The sequence below is a fragment of the Artemia sp. Qi Xiang Cuo genome, chromosome 8 (genome assembly GCF_049724085.1).
Source record: "Artemia sp. Qi Xiang Cuo chromosome 8, ASM4972408v1, whole genome shotgun sequence".
Classification (NCBI taxonomy): Eukaryota; Metazoa; Arthropoda; class Branchiopoda; order Anostraca; family Artemiidae; genus Artemia; species Artemia sp. Qi Xiang Cuo.
Window position 1 is genome coordinate 38,517,688 of NC_142801.1, and position 25,172 is coordinate 38,542,859.

General features: G+C 32.1%; 1 protein-coding gene across 2 annotated transcripts in view; it reads left to right on the forward strand.

Moving 5' to 3' along the window:
• Nucleotides 1-25,172, forward strand: part of LOC148949381 (monocarboxylate transporter 14-like) — a 258,939-nt gene that overhangs the window by 45,978 nt on the left and 187,789 nt on the right. For both annotated transcript variants that reach the window (XM_089092940.1, XM_089092941.1), the window contains exon 2: nucleotides 23,465-23,940. In XM_089092940.1, coding sequence (XP_088949066.1) covers nucleotides 23,605-23,940 — 336 coding nt within the window. In that variant the 5' untranslated portion in view covers nucleotides 23,465-23,604. The remainder of the gene's footprint in view (nucleotides 1-23,464; nucleotides 23,941-25,172) is intronic.

Below are 25,172 nucleotides of genomic sequence, written 5' to 3' on the forward strand. Positions count from 1 at the left end.
TATAAATTAATTTCTTGTCGTTTTGAGTTCGAGTTATTTTAGGTTTATTTTTATTATGATACCAATTTTAATATAGCCTTACTTTTCTTTAGAAACTTATCTTTTGGAAAGTTTTTTTTTTAAACTAATTTATGTTCATTTTTGATTGCCAAATTTTTGAGTTTTTTAAAATTCCCTATTTGAAAATATTTTTTTATTCCAAAATAAATTAACAGTTTTCGCAAGAACTAATAAAAGTAAACTGAATATTTGATATATAATGATATTAATTGCTGAAGATTTTGTTTTACCCAGGGCCGAATTTAAAGTTTTGACGCTTCTAGGCCCAATCGTTATTTCCGCCTCGTTTTTGCAAGATTTTCGGGAAAATCTCCAAAACTTCGGGAATAGTGGAAGCCGCAGGTTCTAGTAGACCTATTGGTAAATCCTGGTCTGGTTTCACTGCAATTTTAATTTTATTTTCAATTTTGTAATAAGTAGGAAAGAAAATATTTGTAGATTTTGTTTCACTGTAATTGGATTTTCATTTTAAATGCTGCAATAACTGAGAAAGAAAAGAAAATTCATTTTCAGTGAATCACCAATGACGTATACGCTTTAGACTTTAGACTAGGCTTACAGTTAGGCAAGGGGGCAGTATCAAAACTGTTGCTTGTAGGGAAGCTAATATTTGTCTTGAGCAGTCTTAGAAAGAACTAGTAAAATTAAAATTCATATTGGAAACATAATTATATTAATCCCTGAAAGTTCATCCTTTCAATATCGAATTGTAGTGTAGTTTTTATTTTTACTGTCAATGTTGGAATAATTGGGAAAACATTTGTAACATAATTTGTTTTCAGTAAAGCGCCAATAACGCAGTATATTTAGACTTTTACAGTGAGAGAAGGAGGCAAAATCCAAACTCTTGTTTGTAGAGGTTTTTGTTCGTTTCAAGCTTAATTTGCATGTTAAATTTAAGTTTCACTCATTTTAAGATTTATTTACCCATTTATTTTAGTAGCTATTGTATGTTTGTTTGCTATTATTGTCTGTTGTAATTTCTGTTCGTTTCGGGTTTCATTTATACTTCAAGGAAAATATTTTTTTTTTTCGTTTTAAGCTTGATTTGCATATTAAATTTAATCTTTACTCGTTTTGAGGTTTACTTGTTCATTTATATTACTAAATATTGTATGTTATTTACTATGATTTTTTATCCAATTTCTGTTTGTTATGGGTTTTATTTATTCATTAGAACTGATTTCTAGTCGTTTTAAGTTTGAGCTATTGCAGGTTTCTTTTTCTTCTGATCCCAAGTTTAATATAGCCTTACTTTTCTTTAGAAACTTGTCTTTTGGAAAGTTTTTTTTTTAAACTAATTTATGTTCATTTTTGATTGCCAAATTTTTGAGGTTTTTAAAATTCCCTATTTGAAAATATTTTTTTATTCCAAAATAAATTAACAGTTTTCGCAAGAACTAATAAAAGTAAACTGAATATTTGATATATAATGATATTAATTGCTGAAGATTTTGTTTTACCCAGGGCCGAATTTAAAGCTTTGACGCTTCTAGGCCCAATCGTTATTTCCGCCTCGTTTTTGCAAGATTTTCGGGAAAATCTCCAAAACTTCGGGAATAGTGGAAGCCGCAGGTTCTAGTAGACCTATTGGTAAATCCTGGTCTGGCTTCACTGCAATTTTAATTTTATTTTCAATGTTGTAATAAGTTGGAAAGAAAATATTTGTAACATAATTCGTTTTAGTAAAGCACCGAATACAAAGTAGGCTTTATGCTTTTATCGTTGGGGAAACGGACAGTAGCCATATTCTTGTTTGTAGTGAAGATTATAGGTGTCTTGAATAGTTTTGGAAAGAACTAATCAAATTAAACTGAATTCCTATGACTTTTTGAATAGAATATCGGTCATAAGTTTTTTTGGTTTGAGGGGAGAGGGAATTGAGGGAGGTCCAGGGGTCAGTTCCCATGATTTTTGCAGTAAAATACCGTTAATAAGTTTTTTTGGGGCCACGGAGGGAAGGCCAGGGGTCAGTTCGGATGATTTATCATTGATAATTTTTGGTGGGAAGGGAGGGGTTTCGTGCCATGGAGGACCAGAGGTCAGTTCCCATAAGTTTTGGAATAAAATATTGTTAATAAATGATTTCTTTGGGGAGGGGGTCGGGCCATGGAGGCCAGGGGCGATTTGCTATCATTTTTGGAATAAATATGTTATTTTTTTTTGGGGGGGGGGGGGGGTAGAGCCATGAAGAGAAGGCCAGGGGTCAGCTCGCTTAAGTTTTGGAATAAAATATCGTTCAGAAGTTTTTTGAGTGGGGATGGGGGTTTGGTTTATCTGAGCTTTGAACTATTTTCAAAACCCTCGCATAAGAACCTTATATACCCACCGGTAACATATAATACTTGCCCCAAGGCTCTGGGAGGAGTTGTGTTGACCCTGGAGTTTCTGTTATCCAATCTTTAGACTTATTTTAACAAAACAACAATCACAAAAATTCGATCGGATGGATTTGGAGTAAAGAAGACAGGAGGGCTAGTTTCTCCGTGGTCCCTTTTGACACTTAAAGAGGAATTATAACTTTCAATTTCCAATCAAATGAGCTTCCGTCGAAGTTATACGGCCATTCCTTCAAAAAACCTTATATTCTTCCGGGACATAATTTACAACGCTTGCCTCCAGTTTTTTTTTTTTTTTTGGGGGGGGGGGCTTTGTGAACCCCAAAGTCTGTATTACATGATCTTTGGTCTATTTTGGACAAAATTAAAATCTCAAAAATTTGGTCCGACACATTTGGGGAAATGACGGTTGGTAGGGGGGGAGGGCTAGTTACCATCAATTTACTTTGACTCTCAAAAAGGGAACCAGAACTTTAAATTTCTAGTCATTTGAGTCCCCTCCGAAGTTTATCTCTTCTATAAAAACCTTATATGCCTCCAGGCATAATTCACAACCTTTCCCTCGGGCTCTGGGGGGGGGGGGCCTTCTGTTGACCCGAAGTTTTTCTTATCTGATTGTTGGACTATTGAAAAAAATAGCTATCTCAAAATTTTGATTGAATGCGTTTGGGGAAAAGAGGGTATGTGTGAGGGGGGGGGGGGGTAGACGGCATCCGTTCACTTTTGACTCTTAAAAAGGCCCCTGGGAATATAATAAAACGCTCCCCCGGGTTTCAGGGGGGGGGTATGTTGACCCCGAAGTTTCGAAAAGTTTCGAAGGGCCAGTGCCCTTTTTAATAGTCGAAAGTGATTGAAGAGCAACTAACCCCCCTCTCACGCCCACCATTTCCCAAAAACGCATCCAATCAAAATTTTCAGATAGCCATTTTGTTCAACATAGTTGAAAGTTCTGGAAATTAGAAATGGAATTGGAGGACAAATATCCCACCCCCTCACGCCCATCATTTCCCCAAACACTTGTAATCAACATTTTGATACAACCATTTTGTTGAAGGTAGTTGAAGGGTCCAAAAATTATGTCTTTAAGTATGACGACCCCCCACAACCCCCAGTGCTAAGGTTGTAAGTTATGCCCTGGGGGCATAACATTTTGTTCAACGTAGTTGAAAGTTCTGGAAATTATGTGTTTGTGGATGACAGCCCCCCCCCACAGCCCTTAGGGCAAGGGTTGTAAGTTATGCCCTGGGGGATTATGGGGTTTTTAATAGAAAGAGTTGTCGTAGAAACTTCAAAAAGGGCTCATTCGATTTCAATTTTAAACGGGTAAAGGCCGTTTTAATAATATAATGAAAATTCAAAGGGCTAGTGCCCTTTTTAATAGTAGAAAGTAATTGGAGAGCAACTACCCCCCCTCTCACGCCCACCATTTCCCAAAAACACATCCAATCAAAATTTTTAGATAGTCATTTTGTTCAACATAGTTAAAAGTTTTGGAAATTAGAAATGGAATTGGAGGACGAATACCCCCCCCCCCCTCACGCCCATCATTTCCCCAAACACTTGTAATCAACATTTTGATACAACCATTTTGTTGAAGGTAGTTGAAGGGTCCGAAAATTATGTCTTTGAGTATTACGACCCCCCACAACCCTCAGTGCTAAGGTTGTAAGTTATGCCCTGGGGGCATAAAAGGTTTTTTATTGAAAGCGTTGTCGTAAAAACTTCAAAAAGGGCTAATTTTTTGGAAATTGAGAGGCCTATTGTACTTTTTAATAGTCGAAAGTACTCGGAGGGGGAATCCCCCCCCCCCCGGCCCATGCCCATCATTTCCCCAAACATTTCCCATGAACATTTTGATATATTCATGTTGTTCAACGTAGTTGAAAGGTCTGGAAATTTCAGGATGACACCCCTACCCCCCCCCCCGATAGCCCTTAGGACAAGGGTCGTAAAATATCCCCTTGGAGCATATAAGGTATTTTGGAAAATTTTGTCATAGAAGCTTCTAAAAGGGTTTATTCGATTGGAAATTGAGAGGACTAGTGCCTTTTTTTTTTAGTCGAAAGTGATCAGAAGGCAACTGCCCCCCCCCCCCGCCCCTCATTTCCCCAGACACTTCCAATCAAAATTAGAGGTATTCATTTTGTTCAACGTATTAAAAGAACTCATTCATAAAATAGCTCATTCGATTTGAAATTGAAAGGACTAGTGTCCTTTTTAATAGTTGAAAGTGTTTGTAGGGCAACTAACCCCGTCCTACGCCTACCTTTTCCCCAAATAGCCTACATCCAATCCAAATTTTGAGATAGACATTTTGTTCAACGTAACTGAAAGGTCCATAAATTAGGGCTTATAAAAAGGGCTTATAAAGCCCTTGTTGAAGTTTCTACGACAACGCTTTCTGTAAAAACCTTATATGCCCCAAAGGCATAACTTACAGCCTTTGCCCGGGGGGCTGTGGGGGGGGGAGTGTCCTCCTCAAAGACATAATTTTTAGAAAAGGGCTCATTCAAATGGGACTTGAGAGGGCTAGTGCCCTTATTAATAGTCAAAATCGATTGGAGGGCGAATGCCCGTCCCCCACGCCCATCATTTCCCAAAACAATTCCGATCCACATTTTGGTATAGCCATTTTGTTGAACGTAGTTGAAGGGTCTGGAAATTATGGTTTTGAGTATGACAACCCCCCCCCTGCCCCCTCCAGCCCTCAGGGCTAAGGTTGTAAGTTATGCCCTGGGGGCATATAAGGTTTTTATAGAATGCGTTGTCATAGAAACTTCAAAAGGGCTCATTCAATGGGAAATTGAGAGGGCTAGTGCCCTTATTAATAGTCAAAAGCGATCGAGGGGCGAATGCCTCTGGTTCCATGCCCATCATTTCCCCAAACATTTCCGATCAACATTTTGATATGGCCATTTTGTTTAACGTAGTTAAAAGGTCTTGAAATTATGTCTTTGAAGATGACAACCATCCCCCCAGAGCCCTCAGGACAAGAGTCATAAGTTATGCCATACTTTGTCATACTTTGGGCATATAAGAATTTATTGAAAGTTTTGTCGTCGAAGCTTCAAAAAGCACTAGTGCCTTTTTTATTAGTCGAAAGTGATCAGAGGGCAAATGCCCCCCCCCCTCATGCCCATCATTTCCCCAAACACTTACAATCAAAATTTTGAGATAGCTATTTTTGTTCAGCGTATCAGAAAAGTCTGGAAATTTTTGTTTTTGAATATAAAAAATCCCCAAAGCCCCCAGGGCAAGGGTTGTAAGTTATGCCCATTATTTCCCCAAACACTTACAATAAAAATTTTGAGATATTCATTTTTTCAGCTTACCATACAGGTCTGGAAAATTATGTTTTTGAGGATAAAAAATCCCCCCCAGCCCTCAGGGCAAGGGTTTTAAGTTATGAGTAGAATGGCCTTATTGAGTCGTAACAGCACCACGTGGTTTATGGTTTTGTCAGTGAGAATGAAAAAACAGGAATTTTCTCACTTTGAAAAACAGGAATTTTCTAACATTTATGTCTGTTTTCATGGATGGTTATGTGTGTTGTTCGATTTATTTGATGTTTTTCTCGGATGTCAACATCAAATTATGGATGTTTTATGGTTTTTGTCAGTGAGAATGAAAAAACAGAATCTTTCTCACATTTATGTATGTTTTTATGGTTTTTGTCAGTGAGAATGGAAAAACAGGAACTTTCTCACATTTAAGGATGACAACAGCAATTTATGTTCCTGTTTTTATGTCTGTTCGTTGTCAGTGAGAATGGACATGCTTGACGCGAATGTTATGAGATTGTTTGGCTAGCCTGGCCTGAGAACTTGATTTACATAATCGCTAGGGGAAATTATTGATTCACGAAGGGGAAATTAAGAAACACTCTGGCTTCTTTAATCTTAGGTCTAAGGGATAAACGTTCTTTAGGTCAGAGAGAAAAATTAATATTCTATTTTTAAATAGGGCTTCATTGATCTTTAGTGTCAGGAATTATAATTGACATCACTTGTTATCTTTGAATTATGCGGTATTCTATAGAGATATATATTCTATTTTTAAATAGGGCTTCACGGAGCTTTAAGTCGGAGATATAAATTGATATTCTAACGAAACCCTAATAGTTTAGCTAGGAAAATTTATGAGATGAAGAGATTAACGTAGGAAAGGGTTTCCTAGAAATTTGAAATGCGTTAGCGCAGAGATGCCAAACAAAAGGAACACGCTGAAATTACGTTTAGGGATTATTTGGGCGAAACCGTTTTATCGATTTTATGGGATTATTTCGGCGAAACAGTTAGAGACATTTTGAAAGAAGATTTTAGGAAAGGTTTTAGAAGAGAATTTGAGGGTGAAACTCTGTGTTCGTTATAATACACAAGTTCCATTTGAACAGTGTTGTGAGGTCCTCTACCCCAACCCAAAGGGTTCCGATCCCCCACCCCAACCCCGAAGGAATCCCCCGGTACTTAAAGGTCCCCCAAGCTCCCATAGAGCCCCAGCCCCCCCAAACGCCCTCCTCAGACCCTTAAAGGCCCTCCTCTGGTCCTCCAAGGGCCCCCCGACCCCCCAAGGACACCCCCGACCCCCCAGGCCCCCCCCGGTCCGCCAAGGTCCCCCCGGCCCGCGACGCGCCGTGGGCCAGGAAAGCGCCGCAGGATGCGCCGCAGGGGGATGCGCCGCGGGTCGGGGGAAGCGCTGCAGGGATGCGCCGCAGGAATGCGCCGCAGGGAAGCGCCGCAGGAATGCGCCGCAGGGATGCGCCGCAGGGATGCGCCGCAGGGATGCACCGCTTTTTTGTTAGAGTTCTAGTTTACTTTAATTTTAGTTAAGAGTTTGATGTTTTACCTTTGAGTTTCAGTTAGAGTTATTGTTTAGTTTTAGTTAAGAGTTTAGAGTTTTTAGCTTAGAGTTTTTGTTGAAGTTCTAGTTTAGTTTAGTTTTAGTTAAGAGTTTAGAGTTTTAGCTTAAAGTCTTGGCTTAGAGTTTTTGTTAAGAGTTCTAGTTTATTTTAATTTTATTTAAGAGTTTTATGTCTTACATTTTAGTTTAAGTTAGAGTTATAGTTTATTTTAGTTTTATTTAATAATTTATAGTTTTTAGCTAATAGTCTTAGATTAGAGTTTTTGTTTAAGTTCTATTTTAGTTTAGTTTTAGTTAATAGTTTAGAGTTTTAGCTTAGAGTCGTAGCTTAGAGTTTTTGTTAGATTTCTAGTTTATTTTAATTTTATTTTAGATTTTAGATTTTTAGCTTATTCTTTGCTTAGAGTTTTTTGTTAGAGCTCTAGTTTATTTTAATTTTAGTTGAGAGTTTAATTTTTTTACCTGTGAGTTTCAGTTATAGTTTTAGTTTATTTTTAGTTAAGTCTTTTTTGTATTATATGAGAGTATTATCTTGGAGTTTTTATTTTATTTCCATGTTATTCCAGTTTTATTTAATTTTTTAGAATTTTATCTTATAGTTTTTTTTTGTTAGAGTTCTAGTCTATTTTATTTTTAGATAAGAGTCTGATTCTTTTAACTTTGAGTTTCAGTTAGAGTTCTAGTTTAGTTTTAGTTAAGAGTTTAGAGTTTTTAGCTTAGAGTTTTTATTGAAGTTCTAGTTTAGTTTAGTTTTATTTAATAGTTTAGATTTTTATCTTAGAGTATTAGATTAGAGTTTTTTTTATATTTATATTTTAGTTTAATTTTAGTTAAGAGTTTGATGTTTTACCTTTGAGTTTCAGTTAGAGTTCTAGTTTAGTTTAGTTTTAGTTAAGAATTTAGAGTTTTTAGCTTAGAGTCTTAGCTTAGAGTTTTTGTTTGTGTGTGTGTGTAAGTTTTTGTGTGTGTGAGAGTTTATTTACGTGTGCACATATAAATTCTATTTTCCTAAAATATTATAAAATTTTAGTGGGTTTATGTGTGTGTAATAAGTTTTTGTGTGTGTGTAAGTTTTTGTGTGTGTTTAAGTTTTTGTGTGTGTTAGTTTTTATGTGTGTGTAAGTTTTTTTGTGCGTGTGTAAGTTTTTGTGTGTGTCTAAGTTTTGTGTGTATGTAAGTTTTTTGTGTGTGTAAGGTTTTTGTGTTTATCTAAGTTTTTGTGTGTTTGTAAGTTTTTGTGCGTGTGTTAGTTTTTGTGTGTGTGTAAATTTTTTTGTGTGTGTAATTTTTTTTTGTGTGTCTGTATTTTTTTGGGTGTCTGTATGTTTTTGTGTGTGGGTTTTTTTTTGTGTGTGTGTGTAATTTTGTGTGTGTGTGAAAGTTTTTGTGTGTGTGTAATTTTTTGTTTGTGTGTAATTTTTCTTGTGTGTTTGTAAGTTTTTATTTTTTTTTAATTTTTTTTGTGTGTGTAAGTGTGTGTGTAATAAGTTTTTTTGTGTGTGTAAGTTTTTGTGTGTGTTTAAGTTTTTGTGTGTGTAAGTTTTTATGTGTGTGTAAGTTTTTTTGTGCGTGTGTAAGTTTTTGTGTGTATATGTAAGTTTTTTGTATGTGTGTAAGGTTTTTGTGTGTATGTAAGTTTTTGTTTGTATGTAGTGTGTGTTTCATTTTTTGTGTGTGTTAGTTTTTATGTGTGTGTAAGTTTTTTTTTGCATGTGTAAGTTTTTGTGTGTGTGTAACTTTTTTGTGTATATGTAAGTTTTTTGTGTGTGTAAGGTTTTTGTGTGTCTGTAAGTTTTTGTGTGTTTGTAAGTTTTTGTGTGTGTGTAATTTTTTGTGTTTTTGTTTTTTTATTTGTTTAATTTTTTTTTGTGTGTGTTTGTATGTTTTTGTGTGTGTTTAATTTTTTGTGTGTGTAAGTTTTTTTGTGTTTGTAAGTTTTTTTTTGTGTGTCTGTAAGTTTTTGTGTGTGTGTAAGTTTTTGTTTTTTTGTAAGTTTTTGTGTGTGTGTGTAATATTTTGTATGTGTGTTAGTTTTTGTGTGTGTGTTTTTTTTTGTGTGTTTTTCTGTTTTTATGGTTTTTTATTTTTTTGTGTGGTGGTTTTTGTTTTTGTATGTGTGTATGTTTTTGTGTGTGTGTATTTTTTATGTTTTCTTTTAATTTTTTTTGTGTGTTTAAGTTTTTGTGTGTGTAATAGTTTTTTTGTTTTTTAGTTTTTTTGTGTGTGTGTAAGTTTTTTTTAGTGTGTGTTAGTTTTTGTGTGTGTGTAAGGTTGTTGTTTTTATTTAATTAGGTTTTATGTTTGTTGTGTTTAGAATGTGATTGTTCGTGTAATATTTTTTGTGTGTGTATGTTTTTTTGTGAATGAGTTAGTTTTTGTGTGTGTGTAAGTTTTTTGTTTGTTGTAAATTTTTTTTTGTGTGTATTTTTTTTGTGTGTATGTATTAGGTTTTTGGGGGTTTATTTGTTGTGTGTGTGTAAATTTTTGTGTGTGTTTAAGTTTTTGTATGTGTGTTTGTTTTTTTTTGTGTGTGTTTTTTTTTTTGTGTGTGTTTATGTTTTTGTTTGTTTTATTTTGTTTGTGTTTGTGTAAGTTTGTATGTGTGTGTTAGTTTTTGCGTGTGTGTAAGTTTTTGTGTGTGTTTAAGTTTTTGTGTGTGTGTAAGCTTTTGTGTGTGTGTAAGTTTTTTTTTTGTGTGTAATATTTTGTGTGTGTGTAAGTTTTTGTGTGCGGGTTTTATTTTTTGTGTGTGTGTTAGTTTTTGTGTTTGTGTAATTTTTTGTGTGTGTTTTAGTTTTTTTTGTGTGTGTATGTTTTTGTGTGTGTGTATGTTTTTGTGTGTGTAATTTTTTGTGTGTGTGTAAGTTTTTGTGTGTGTGTGTAAGTGTTTGTGTGTGTGTGTAAGTTTTTTTGTGTTTGTAATTTTTTTTTTGAGTTTAAGTTTGTGTGTGTGTGTAAGTTTTTGTGTGTGTGTAAGTTTTTTTTTGTTTGTAAGTTTTTGTGTGTGTGTGTGTAAATTTTTGTGTGTGTGTGAGTTTTTGTGTGTGTACCCATATCAATTTTATTTTCCTAAAATAATATAAAAATTTCCACTTCAATTCAGATTTTTCTCAAACAGATGAAAGAATTTAAAATACTGTTCTAAATTCTTCATAGAAGATAGAAAAGTTCAAGTTCTCTTCTGAATTTTACCAAAGAACATAATTCAATTCTAATTTCTTCAGAGAAAATAAAAAGCTTCCACTTCAGTTTTAAGTTCACCAAGACATGAAAAATTTAAAGTTCACTTCTAAATTTTTCCGTAGAAGATAGGAAAAGTTATACTATGATTCTGATTATTTTCCATGAAGATAAAAAGTTTCACTTTAATTCTAAATTTTCTTAAATTCAATTCCGACCTTTATCAAAGAGATGAAAAAATTTAAACTTCTGTTCCAAATATTTCCCCGGAAGAAGAAAAGTTCAACTTCGATTCTGAATTTTCTCAATGAAGATGAAATAAGTTATTGATCAATTCTGTTTTCTTAAAATAATATAAAAAGTTTCCATTTCAGTTCAGATTTTTCTCAAAGAGATGAAAAAATTATAAATGCTGTTCCAAATTTTTCATAGAAGATAGAAAAGTTCAAGTTCTCTTCTGAATTTTACTAAAGAACACAATTCAATTCTAATTTCTCCAGAGAAAATAAAAAGCTTCAACAGATTATTTTCCATGAAGATAAAAAGTTTCACTTTAATTCTAAATTTTCTTAAATTCAATTCCGTCCATTCTCAAAGAGATGAAAAAATTTAAAGTTCTGTTCCAAATATTTTCCCGGAAGAAGAAAAGTTCAACTTCGATTCTGAATTTTCTCAATGAAAATGAAATAAGCTAATGATCAATTCTATTTTCCTAAAATAATATAAAATTTTACACTTCAATTAAGATTTTTCTCAAAGAGATGAAAAAATTTAAAATACTGTTCCAAATTTTTCTTACAAGATAGAAAAGTTCACGTTCTCATCTGAATTTTACCAAAGAACATAATTCAATTCTAATTTCTCCAGAGAAAATAAAAAGCTTCCACTTGAGTTTTAAGTTGACCAAGACATAAAAAATTTAAATTTCAGTTCTAAATTTTCCCATAGATGACAGGAAAAGTTATACTATGATTGTGATTATTTTCCGTGAAGATGAAAAGTTTCACTTTAATTCTAAATTTTCTTAAATTAAGTTCCGACTTTTCACATAGAGATGAAAAAATTTAAAGTTCTGTTCCAAATTTTTCATTGAAGATATGAAAAGTTATACTTTGATCGTGAATATTCAAGTTCTCTTCTGAATTTTACCAAAGAACATAATTCAATTCTAATTTCTCCAGAGAAAATAAAAAGCTTCCAATTCAGCTTTAAGTTCACCAAGAGATAAGAAATTTAAATTTCAGTTCTAAATTTTTCCGTAGAAGATATGAAAAGTTATACTATGATTGTGATTATTTTCTATGAAGATAAAAGGTTTCACTTTAATTCTAAATTTTCTTAAATTCAATTCCGACTTTTCTCAATGAGATGAAAAAATTTAAAGTTCTGTTCCAAATATTTTCCCGGAAGAAGAAAAGTTCAACTTCGATTCTGAATTTTCTCAATGAAAATGAAATAATTTATTGATCAATTCTATTTTCCCAAAATAATATAAAAAGTTTCCACTTCAGTTCAGATTTTTCTCAAAGAGATGAAAAATTTTTAAATACTGATCCAAATTTTTCATAGAAGATAGAAAAGTTCAAGTTCTCTTCTGAATTTTACCAAAGAACACAATTCAATTCTAATTTCTCCAGAGAAAATAAAAAGCTTACATAGATTATTTTCCATGAAGATAAAAAAAATTTTCCATAGAAGATAGGAAAAGTTATACTATGATTGTGATTATTTTCTATTAAGATAAAAAGTTTCACTTCAATTTTAAATTTTCTCAAAGAAGTGAAGAAAAGTTCAACTTCAATTCTGAATTTTTTCAATGAAAATTAAATAAGTTATTGATCAATTCTATTTCCCCAAAATAATATAAAAATTTTCCACTTTAGTTCAGATTTTTCTCAAACAGATGAAAAAATTTTAAATACAATTCCAAATTTTTTCATATAAGATAGAAAAGTTCAAATTCTATTTTGAATTTTACCAAGGAACATAATTCATTTCTATTTTCTCCAGGGGAAACAAAAATCTTACGCGGCAGTTTTAAGTTTACCAAGACATAAAATATTTTAAGTTCAGTTCTAAATTTTTACATAGAAGATAATAAAAGTCATACTATGATTTTTATTATTTTCATGAAGATAAAAAGTTTCACTTTAATTCTAAATTTTCTGAAATTCAATTCCGACCTTTCTCAAAGAGATGAAAAAATTTAAAGTTCTATTCCAAATATTTTTCCGGAAGAAGAAAAGTTCAATTTCGATTCTGAATTTTCTCAATGAAAATGAAATAAGTTATTGATCAATTCTATTTTCTTAAAATAATATAAAATTTTCCACTTCAATTCAGATTTTTCTCAAAGAGATGAATAATACAGTTCCAAATTTGTTCATAGAAGATAAAAATGTTCAAGTTCTCTTCTGAATCTTACCAAAGAACCTAATTCAATTCTAATTTCTCCAGAGAAAATAAAAAGCTTCCACGTCAGTTTTAAGTTCACCAAGACATAAAAAATTTAAAGTTCAGTTCTGAATTTTACCATAGAAGATAAGAAAAGTTATACTATGATTTTGATTATTTTTATGAAGATAAAAAGTTTCACTTTAATTCTAAATTTTCTTAAATTCAATTCCGACCTTTCTCAAAGATATGAAAAAATTTAAAGTTATTTTCAAAACATTTTTCCGGGAGAAGAAAAGTTCAATTTTGATTATGAATTCTCTCAATGAAAATGAAATAAGTTATTGATCAATTCTATTTTACTAAGATAATATAAAATTTCCCACTTCAATTCAGATTTTTCTCAAAGAGATGAAAAAATTTAAAACATTGTCCAAATTTTTCATAGAAGATAGGAAAGTTATACTTTGATTGTGAATATTCTTCATGAAGATATGGAGCTCCACTTTAATTCTGAGTTGTCTCGAAGAAGTGCAAAATGTACAAGTTCTCTTCGGAATTTTCTTAGAGAAGAGAAAAAAAAGTTAGCTCAATTCTGAAATTTACCATTGAAAATGAAAAAGCTTCCATTTCAGTTCCTAATTTCTCAAAGACAAAGAAATTTAAAGTTCAATTCTAAATTTTTCCTTAGAAGATAGGAATGGCTATACTATGATTGTGATTATTTACCATGAAGATAAAAAGTTTCACTTTGTTTCTAATTTTTCTTAAATTCAGTTCATTCATCTAACCACCAAAAACAATAGGTTAGGTTAGGTTAGGTATAAATAAATATTAATAAATAATTAGAAACATTTCTCCATGTTTAAGTTAGGTTAGGTTAGGTAAACTTATCACGAGCGCTCATGATAAGCTAACCTAACCTAACTTAAACATGATAAAAAGATTAGATTAGGTTAGGTTAGGCTAGATTAAGTTAGGTTAGGTTAAGTTAGGTTAGGTTAGCCTACGTACGCGCGCGTACGTAGGCTAACCTAACCTAACTTAACCTAACCTAACCTAATCTAGCCTAGCCTAACCTAATTTAATCTTTTTATCATGTTTAAGTTAGGTTAGGTTAGCTTATCATGAGCGCTCGTGATAAGTTTACCTAACCTAACCTAACTTAAACATGGAGAAATGTTTCTAATTATTTATTAATATCTATTTATACCTAGCCTAACCTATTTTTTTTAGTGCTTAGATGAATGAACCGAATTTAAGAAAAATTAGAAATAAATTGAAACTTTTTATCTTCATGGTAAATAATCACAATCATAGTATAGCCATTCTTATCTTCTATGGGAAACTTTAGCATTGAACTTTAAATTTTTATGTCTTTGAGAAATTATGAACTGAAATGGAAGCTTTTTCATTTTCAATGGTAAATTGCAGAATTGAGCTAACTTTTTTTTCTCTTCTCAAAGAAAATTCAGAAGAGAACTTGTACATTTTGCACTTCTTCGAGAAAACTCAGAATTAAATTGGAGCTCCATATCTTCATGAAGAATATTCACAATCAAAGTATAACTTTTCCTATCTTCTATGAAAAATTTGGAACAATGTTTTAAATTTTTTCATTTCTTTGAGAAAAATCTGAATTGAAGTTGAAAATTTTATATTATTTTTGGAAAATAGAATTGATCAATAACTTATTTCATATTCATTGAGAAAATTCAGAATCGAAATTGAACTTTTCTTCTTCCGGAAAAATATTTGTAACAGAACTTTAAATTTTTTCATCTCTTTGAGAACGGTCGGAATTGAATTTAAGAAAATTTAGAATTAAAGTGAAACTTTTTATCTTCATGAAAATAATCAAAATCATAGTATAACTTTTCTTATCTTCTATGGAAAAATTTAGAACTGAACTTTAAATTTTTTATGTCTTGGTGAACTTAAAACTGACGTGGAAGCTTTTTATTTTCTCTGGAGAAATTAGAATTAAATTATTTTCTTTGGTAAAATTCAGAAGAGAACTTGAACATTTATATCTTCTATGAACAAATTTGGAACTGTATTATTAATCTCTTTGAGAAAAATCTGAATTGAAGTGGAAAATTTTATATTATTTTAGAAAAATAGAATTGATCAATAACTTATTTCATTTTCATTGAGAAAATTCAGAATCGAAATTGAACTTTTCTTCTTCCGGACAAATATTTGGAACAGAACTTTAAATTTTTTCATCTCTTTGAGAACGGTCGGAATTGAATTTAAGAAAATTTAGAATTAAAGTGAAACTTTTTATCTTCATGAAAATAATCAAAATCATAGTATAACTTTTCTTATCTTCTATGAAAAAATTTAGAACTGAATTTTAAATTTTTTATGTCTTGGTGAACTTAAAACTGACGTGGAAGCTTTTTATTTTCTCTGGAGAAATTAGAATTGAATTGTGTTCTTTGGTAAAATTCAGAAGAGAGCTTGAACTTTTCTATCTTCTATGAAAAAATTTGGAACTGTATTTAAAAATTTTTCATATGTTTGAGAAAAATCTGAACTGAAGTGGAAAATTTTTATATTATTTTGGGGAAACAGAATTGATCAATAATTTATTTCATTTTCATTGAGAAAATTCAGAATCGAAGTTGAACTTTTCTTCACTTCTTTGAGAAAATTTAAAATTGAAGTGAAACTTTTTATCTTCGTAGAAAATAATCACAATCATAGTATAACTTTTCCTATGTTCTAGGGAAAATTTTTTTTATCTTCATGGAAAATAATCTGTGGAAGCTTTTTATTTTCTCTGGAGAAATTAGAATTGAATTGTGTTCTTTGGTAAAATTCAGAAGAGAACTTGAACTTTTCTATCTTCTATGAAAAATTTGGATCAGTATTTAAAATTTTTTCATCTCTTTGAGAAAAATCTGAACTGAAGTGGAAACTTTTTATATTATTTTGGGAAAATAGAATTGATTTTTCATTTTCATTTTCATTTTTGAAAATAGAACATTCTACGGAAAAAAATTTTTTCATCTCTTTGAGAAAGGACGGAATTGAATTTAAGAAAATTTAGAATTAAAGTGAAACTTTTTATCTTCATGGAAAATAATCTGTGGAAGCTTTTTATTTTCTCGGGAGAAATTAGAATTGAATTGTGTTGTTTGGTAAAATTCAGAAGAGAACTTGTACTTTTCTATCTTCTATGAAAAATTTGGTACAGCATTTTAAATTTGTTACTCTCTTTGAGAAAAATCTGAATTGAAGTGGACACATTTTATATTATTTTGGGGAAATAGAATTGATCAATAACTTATTTCATTTTCATTGAGAAAATTCAGAATCGAAGTTGAAGTTTTCTTCTTCCGGGAAAATATTTGGAACAGAACTTTAAATTTGTTCATCTCTTTGAGAAAGGTCTGAATTTAATTTAAGAAAATTTAGAATTAAAGTGAAACTTTTTATCTTCATGGAAAATAATCACAATCATAGTATAACCTTTCCTATCTTCTATGGAAAAATTTAGAAGTGAACTTTAAATTTTTCATGTCTTGGTGAACTTAAAACTGAAGTGGAAGCTTTTTATTTTCTCTGGAGAAATTGGAATTGAATTATGTTCTTTGGTAAAATTCAGAAGAGAACTTGAACTTTTCTATCTTCTATGAAGAATTTAGAACAGTATTTTAAATTCTTTCATCTGTTCGCGAAAAATCTGAATTGAAGTGAAAATTTTTTTATTATTTTAGGAAAATAGAATTGATATGGGTACACACACAAAAACTTACACACACACAAAAACTTACACACACACACACACACACACAAAAACTTACACGCACCCAAAAACTTACACACACAAAAAAACTTACACACAAAAACTAAAACGCACAAAAAAAAATACACACACACACAAAAAGACACCCACACAAATAAAATTACACACACACACACAAACTCACACACAAACAAAAACTTACACACACACATAAAAAAAAACAAAAAAAAAATATAACAAAAAAAAAAAAACATAAACACAAAAACAAAATTACACACACAAAAAAACTTAAACCCACAAAAAAAAACTTAAACAAACACAAAAACTAACACACACAAAAAAAACTTATACACACACAAAAACTTACACACACACAAAAACTTACACACACACACATAAACTTACACACACTCAAAAAATTACACACACACAAAAACTTAAACACACACACAAAAAAAAAAATACAAAAAAAAATTTACACACACACAAAAACTTACACGCGCAAAAAAAAAAACTAACAAACATAAAAAAACTAACACACACACAAAAACTTACACACACACACACAAATACTTACATACACACAAAAACTTAAATAAAAAAAAAAAACTTACAAAAAAAAAAAAATAAAAAATACAAAAAAAACTTAAAAAAAAAAAAAAACTTTTACAAGAACAAAAAAACTTACACACACACAAAAACTTACACACACAAAAACTTAAACACACACTACATACACACAAAAAATTACACACACACAAAAACCTTATACATATAAACAAAAACTTACACACACACACATAAACTTACACACACACAAAAACTTACACACACACAAAAACTTACACACAAAAAAACTTACACACACACAAAAACTTACAACCACACAAAAACTTAAACACCCAAAGGAACTAACACACACACAAAAACTCACACAAACACACGAAAACTTACACACACATAAAAACTTAAACACACAAAAATACTTACACACAAACAAAAACTTACACACAAACAAAAACTTACACACACACACAAAAAATTACACACACACAAAAAATTACAAACACAAAAAAAATTACAGACAAAAAAAAAAAAAACTTAAACACACAAAAAAAATTATAAACAAAAAAACTTACACACAAACACAAAAACTAAAAAAAACACAAAAAAAAACTTACACAGAAGAAAGAAAATAAAAAAAAAAACTGACACACACACAAAAACTTACATACAAACAAAAACATACATACACACAAAAACCTAACAAACACAAAAAACATAAATATACACAAAAAAGTTACACACACACAAAAACTTACACATGCAAAAAAAAACTTACACACACAAAAACTTAAACACACACTACATACACACAAAAACTTACATACACACAAAAACCTTACAAACACACAAAAAACTTACATATACACACAAAAACTTACACACGCACAAAAAAACTTACACACACACAAAAACTTACACACACAAAAACTTAAACACACACAAAAACTTACACACACACAAAAACTTATTACACACACACTTACACACACACAAAAACTTACACACACATAAAAACTTACATACACACACGAAAAATAACACACACATAAAAATTTAAAGACAAACAAAAAATTACACACACACATAAACTTTCACACACACACAAAAACTAACACACACACAAAAAATTAAACACACACAAAAAAATAAAGACACACAAAAAAAAACTTACACACACACAAAAACTTACACACACACACACAAAAACTTACACACACACAAAAACTTACAAACACACAAAAACTTACATACACACAAAAACCTTACACACACAAAAAACTTACATACACACAAAAAACTTACACACACACAAAAACTTACACACGCAAAAAAAAAACTTACACACACACAAAAACTTACACACACAAAAACTTACACACACACAAAAACTTACACACACACAAAAACTTATTACACACACATACACACACGAAAATTTTATAATATTTTATGAAAATAGAATTGATATGTGAACACGTAAAAAAACTCGCACAAACACAAAAACTTACACACACACACAAACAAAAAACTCTAAGCTAAGACTCTAAGCTAAAAACTCTAAATTCTTAACTAAAACTAAACTAAACTAGAACTCTAACTGAAACTCTAATGTAAAAAATCAAACTCTTAACTAAAACTAAAATAAACTAGAACTCTATCAAAAACTCTAAGCTATGACTCTAAGCTAAAACTCTAAACTATTAACTAAAACTAAACTAAACTAGAACTTCAATAAAAACTCTAAGCTAAAAACTCTAAACTCTTAACTAAAACTAAACGAGAACTCTAACTGAAACTCATAGGTAAAAAATCAAACTCTTAGCTAAAATTAAACTAAACTAGAACTCTAACAAAAAAAACTCTAAGCTAAAATTCTAAAATCTTAACTAAAACTAAACTAAACTAGAACTCAAATTAAAACTCTAAGATAAGACTCTAAGGTAAAACACCAAACTCTTAACTAAAACTAAACTAAAACTCTAACTGAAACTCAAAGGTAAAAAAATCAAACTCTCAAATAAAATTAAACTAAACTAGAACTCTAACAAAAAACTCTAAGCTAAGACTAAGCTAAAACTCTAAACTCTAAAATAAAATTAAAATAAACTAGAACTCTAACAAAAACTCTAAGCTACGACACTAAGCTAAAACTCTAAACTATTAACTAAAACTAAACTAAACTAGAACTTCAACAAAAACTCTAAGCTAAGAATCTAAGCTAAAAACTCTAAATTCTTAACTAAAACTAAACTAAACTAGAACTCTAACTGAAACTCAAAGGTAAAACATCAAACTCTTAACTAAAATTAAACTAAACTAGAACTCTAACAAAATTCTAAGCTAAGACTCTAAGCTAAAACTCTAAACTATTAACTCAAACTAAACTAAACTAGAACTTCAACAAAAACTCTAAGCTAAAAACTCTAAATTCTTAACTAAAACTAAACAAGAACTCTAACTGAAACTCAAAGTTAAAACAACAAACTATTAACTAAAATTAAATTAAACTAGAACTCTAACAAAAAAAGCGGCGCATCCCTGCGGCGCATCCCTGCGGCGCATCCCTGCGGCGCTTCCCTGCGGCGCATCCCTGCGGCGCATCCCTGCCGCGCTTCCCCCGACCCGCGGCGCATCCCCCTGCGGCACATCCTGTGGCGCTTTCCTGGCCCACGGCGCTTCTCGGGCCCGGGGGACCTTTGAGGACCGGGGGGGGGGGCTTTGGGGTCCGGGTGCCCTTTGGGGGTCCGGGGGCCCTTTGAGGACCAGAGGAGGGCCTTTGAGGGTCTGAGGAGGGCGTTTGGGGGGTCTGGGGCTCTATGGGAGCTTGGGGGACCTTTGAGTACCGGGGGCTTCCTTCGGGGTTGGGGTGGGGGATCGGAACCCTTTGGGTTGGGGTAGAGGACCTCACAACACTGTTCAAATGGAACTTGTGTATTATAACGAACACAGAGTTTCACCCTCAAATTCTCTTCTAAAACCTTTACTAAAATCTTCTTTCAAAATGTCTCTAACTGTTTCGCCGAAATAATCCCATAAAATGGATAAAACGGTTTCGCCCAAATAATCCCTAAACGTAATTTCAGCGTGTTCCTTTTGTTTGGCATCTCTGCGCTAACGCATTTCAAATTTCTAGGAAACCCTTTCCTACGTTAATCTCTTCATCTCATAAATTTTCCTAGCTAAACTATTAGGGTTTCGTTAGAATATCAATTTATCTCTCCGACTTAAAGCTCCGTGAAGCCGTATTTAAAAATAGAATTTCTATCTCTTTAGACTCCCGCATAATTCCAAGATAACAAGTGATGTCAATGATAATTCCTGACACTAAAGATCAACGAAGCCCTATTTAAAAATAGAATATTAATTTTTCTCTCTGACCTAAAGAACGTTTATCCCTCAGACCTAAGATTAAAGAAGCCAGAGTGTTTCTTAATTTCCCCTTCGTGAATCAATAATTTCCCCTAGCGATTATGTAAATCAATTTCTCAGGCCAGGCTAGCCAAACAATCTCATAACATTCGCGTCAAGCATGTTCATTCTCACTGACAACGAACAGACATAAAACAGGAACCTAAATTGCTGTTGTTATCCTTAAATGTGACAAAATTCTTGTTTTTTCATTCTCACTGACAAAACCATAAAAACATACATACATTTGATACAGTTCCTGTTTTTTCATTCTCACTGACAAAAACCATAAAAAATCAATAAATTGATGTTGACATCCAAGAAAAACATAAAATAAATTGAACAACACACATAACCGTCCATGAAAACAGACATAAAAGTGACAAAATTCCTGGTTTTCCATGTGAGGAAATTCCTGTTTTTTTATTCTCAGTGAGAAAACCATAAACCACGTGGTACTGTCACGACTCAATAAGGCCATTCTACTGTTATGCCCCGGGGACATATAAGGTTTTTATAGAAAGCGTGGCCATACCAACTTTGGAGGCGGCTCACTGGACTAGTAATCAAACGCCCTAGTGCTCTTTTTCAGAGTAAATGTGATCGGAGGGCAGCTACCCCCCCCCCCCTCATACACACGTCGTGATTTCCCGAAATGTATCTAATAAAAATTTTGAGATAGCCATTCTGTTCAAAATAGTCTAAACATCATATAACAAGGCTTTTGGTGTTGAAACAAACCAAGTTAGGCCCAGGGGGTATTTCAGGTTTTTATGGGTTCCAAACCCCATGCTTTCTAAAAGCCAGAATATAATTTGTACTTTACTGAAAAAAAGTCTGAAATGTTTTCGCTTTTGTAACTTAAAGAACTCAAGAATTAATTAGGAATTTAAGGAAAAAATATCAGCATATGTATATTAAACTGATAATTCACATTTTTTTTTTCAGTAAATTCATTTGATTTTTTTTCAGTATAGTACAAATTATGTCCTGGCTTTTAGAAAGCATGGGGTTTTGAACCCTATTCTTGTTAATTTCGGCTCGTTTTAAGTTTGACTCTGTTATTTATTTTAATTCCTGTTTATTTTGGGTTTCATTTATTTATTGATACTGATTTGTGGTACTTGTATGCTTGGTAGATTATTTGATTCTATTTTTGTTCATTTTTGGTTTAATGGAGTTCTTTACTTTTTTTAAAAAACTTATTTGGTAGAAAAAGTTTTTTTTAATTAATCCATATAAATAGGGATAGATCGCAACCCTACATAACTCCTGATTTAATATGAAAGCAGGTACTAACCTTATTTCCTACCTTAACCGCAGCAATGTTATTCTCGTATATAGCACTATTCACTTCAATATATGTTTATATGGTATACCATACATGGATAGGACCTTCCCTAAAACCCTTCTATCAGTTGAATCAAACGGTTGCTCTTAATCTATTAAAATGACAAATATAGAAGTTGGATGACACAAGCACTTCTCAATTATTAATCTAAGAGTAAAAATTATATCGACGCATCCTCTATCCTTCTTAAAACCACTCTTTTCTTCTCTTAAAACTTTATCTACACCATCTCTAAGTCTAAAAATTGTAATCATACTGAGTAATTCGCTTCCAGCAGAAACCAAGCTTATGCTTCTATGATTACCCTACTCACTCTTATCACCTTTCTTACATTGGGGTTTAATTAGTTTTCGTAAAATCGCTGGGTACTTACTCATTTTCAAAAATCATATTCATAATCTTCAGTAACTGATTTCTAACTTCACAAAAAACATATTTAAAAAAAAAACTCATTTACCACACTATCAGCCTTATAATTTTTTAATCCTTATAGTATTGCCAATAAGTCTTTCTCAATAAATAAATCTTCCTTCATATCCAAACTATCTCATACTTTTTCAATCTTTTCTATATCTTTTCATGCAACCCTATTACGGTTTAGAACGTTCTCAAAACGCTCCACCCATCTTTCTTTAACTCTTTCCTTATTACTAATTGTGGCCCATTTGTCACGTTGTGCGTGTGGCTCTGTTGTGGCCTATTACCTTTGACTCGTTATGCCTGCAAATATACTTATGCCTGCAAATGTCCATTATACTACAATGAGAAGGCAACTCACAGTTAATAGCATAGCCAAAAAAGAGTTCATTTATCCCAAAGACCACAAAGACAAACAAAACCCAGAAGAATTATCAGTTAATCAAGGTCCAGTGCAATACTGCGTTAAACCATACTTTTTCTCGAGAGATGCCACTCATCAAGATTATCTTTGCAGTCACAGTTCTGGTTAGGCTAACTCGTGAAGGGTTTATCGCAATGCCACATGAGGCCTTGCAAGCATGGTTTCCCTTCTGGGGATAGGAACGGAGGAAGAAGCTTATGTGAGAGAGGAAAACCTTAAGCCACCTCACAACTTAGGAACAGCTCCAGATTTTTATACCCAGCCTATCCTCGTTGGACGGTTTTCTGATATTATTTGCCCCAGCTTAAAATGACCAATAATAACAAATTTAGCGCCGGGAATGATTTTTAGTACATAGAAGGTGATAACATAGTAAGAAATTTTGCGCTTGTAGTAATATAAATTGATTTCAAATTCATCCTAATCAATGTCTTGGGAGAAAAATGATAATATGTGATTAATTATGACCAATGATGAATTTATTTCTCGAAAAATCCCTAAGTTTAAATTAAATTTTTGCAATAACTTAAACAAAAAGTTAATTTTAGCCCTTCTAAGCTGTGAAATGACAAGTAACGCAAACAATAGATTGAAAATTGGCATTTTTTGAAGTATGCTACCCTTGAGTTAGCTTAGGGATATGCAGTATATCTTAGTTTTTCTAGTCCGAGTATATTTACTTTCAGAGTTTCTTATTTCCTCTCTAGGTTTGTATGAAGAATCGTATGGAATTGTATTCAGCCTCATTCTCTCTACGCAGTGCTCTACTATTTTGGTGGACTCGCCCGACCCAGAGTTTACATATGGTTGAATATCAGAATTTCTTGAATACCATCGCAATTGATAAATGGATAATAAACACATCCTTATGTCATCCACTGAAATATTTGATAAAACCATTGACAATAATGACAAATTAAGCTGTACAGTTCTGAAAAGATCCCCATCCCTACCTCCAAAGAAATTCAAAAATGAAAGGGAAATAGAAAACGCATTCACTAAGAAAACTTATTCATCCTGCTCATTAGAAAATCAAACTGAGCAATCGTTAGTGCCCCTTTTATCTTCTGGAAGTTATAGGTTTTCACCGAAGCAAGGTCTATCAGCCGATGTTGAGACTCTGAACGATTGTCTGTACCTACCAGTAGCATCTCAACCACGAAACAGCGCAGCAAGTTTAAAAGTAAGCAGGCTATCACTCAATTTACTGTAAATTTGTGTTGTTCTTTTACTTCAACGGAAAATATGCGTCAGTAGGAAGATGTAAATTTAATAGCTGCACATAATGTTACAAATCCCTTAGTAAAATAGATTAACCAAAAATTTAGTAAATGCATGGTACCAAAAAAGCTTGGTAAATTTATTTACTTTATTTTATTATACTTAAATTAATCTAAATTAAAAATTTTGAGTTGAGCATTATCTATTAATTTTATTCCTATACTTACCATCAGAAACAATAAGTAGAAACAACGGGGAAATTTTTTATACAAGACAGTGGTCTTCGTCTCTATTTACTTACCATTAACGTTGCCGAAGCGGTACAATTGTACCGTTTTTTGTACAATTTAGAGGTCCTGGTACAATGCGGTACATTTGAACCTTTTTGGTACAATCCAAGTTTTCTGGCACATTTTGGTTTTATTCGCTATTATGTCATTATAGGAGAGTCTATAGTAAATTGATATTCTCTTAGAAATGGTGTAAATTAGTATTTAAGGTTGCAAATCAATATTGTAAATATATTTTTTAGTCGTTTTCAAGATTTTATAGTTTTTCTTTCTGGAAAGGCTTGTCCTTAAATTTTGGAATTTTTTTTCTAATTCATTGAAAAGCTGACTTTAGATAAAAAGGTGAGGAGTGCAAAACTTATGCTTTTGTTTTGCGCGCCACAATGTCGCTATTGACGTCATGGATGAACTAATAGAAATTCTAAAGACCTGTTTTCCTCACTCTAATGTTGCAAAGAACCTAACTTGCGGCCGAACCAAAGCTGCAAATCTCGTGAACGATGTTATTGGCGAAGTTGGTTTCGAAGATCTCTGCAAAACCACCGAGAAGCAGAAATTCTCGATAATAGTTGATGAAAGAACAGACTTGAGCAACAAAAAGAGCCTGATTATAGTTGTTCGCCATCTTGATCTGAATGCTGCTGATCGAGAAGACAGTTCTCCTGTAAAATACTCCTTCTTGAAATTTATAGAAATTCAGCAATGCAAAACCGAAGATAACTTACCCGGCCATAACTAAACTACTTTTTCAAGAAATTGAAGCTCCAAAGGCAAACCTAAGAGGATTTGCAGCAGACAATGCGTCGGGTCTGATGGGGGAGCTAGGTGGAGTGCAGGTGAAGCCGTCAGAAGACTGCCCAAGCTTACTTGTACTTGGTTACTCATGGCATTCTATTCAAACAAA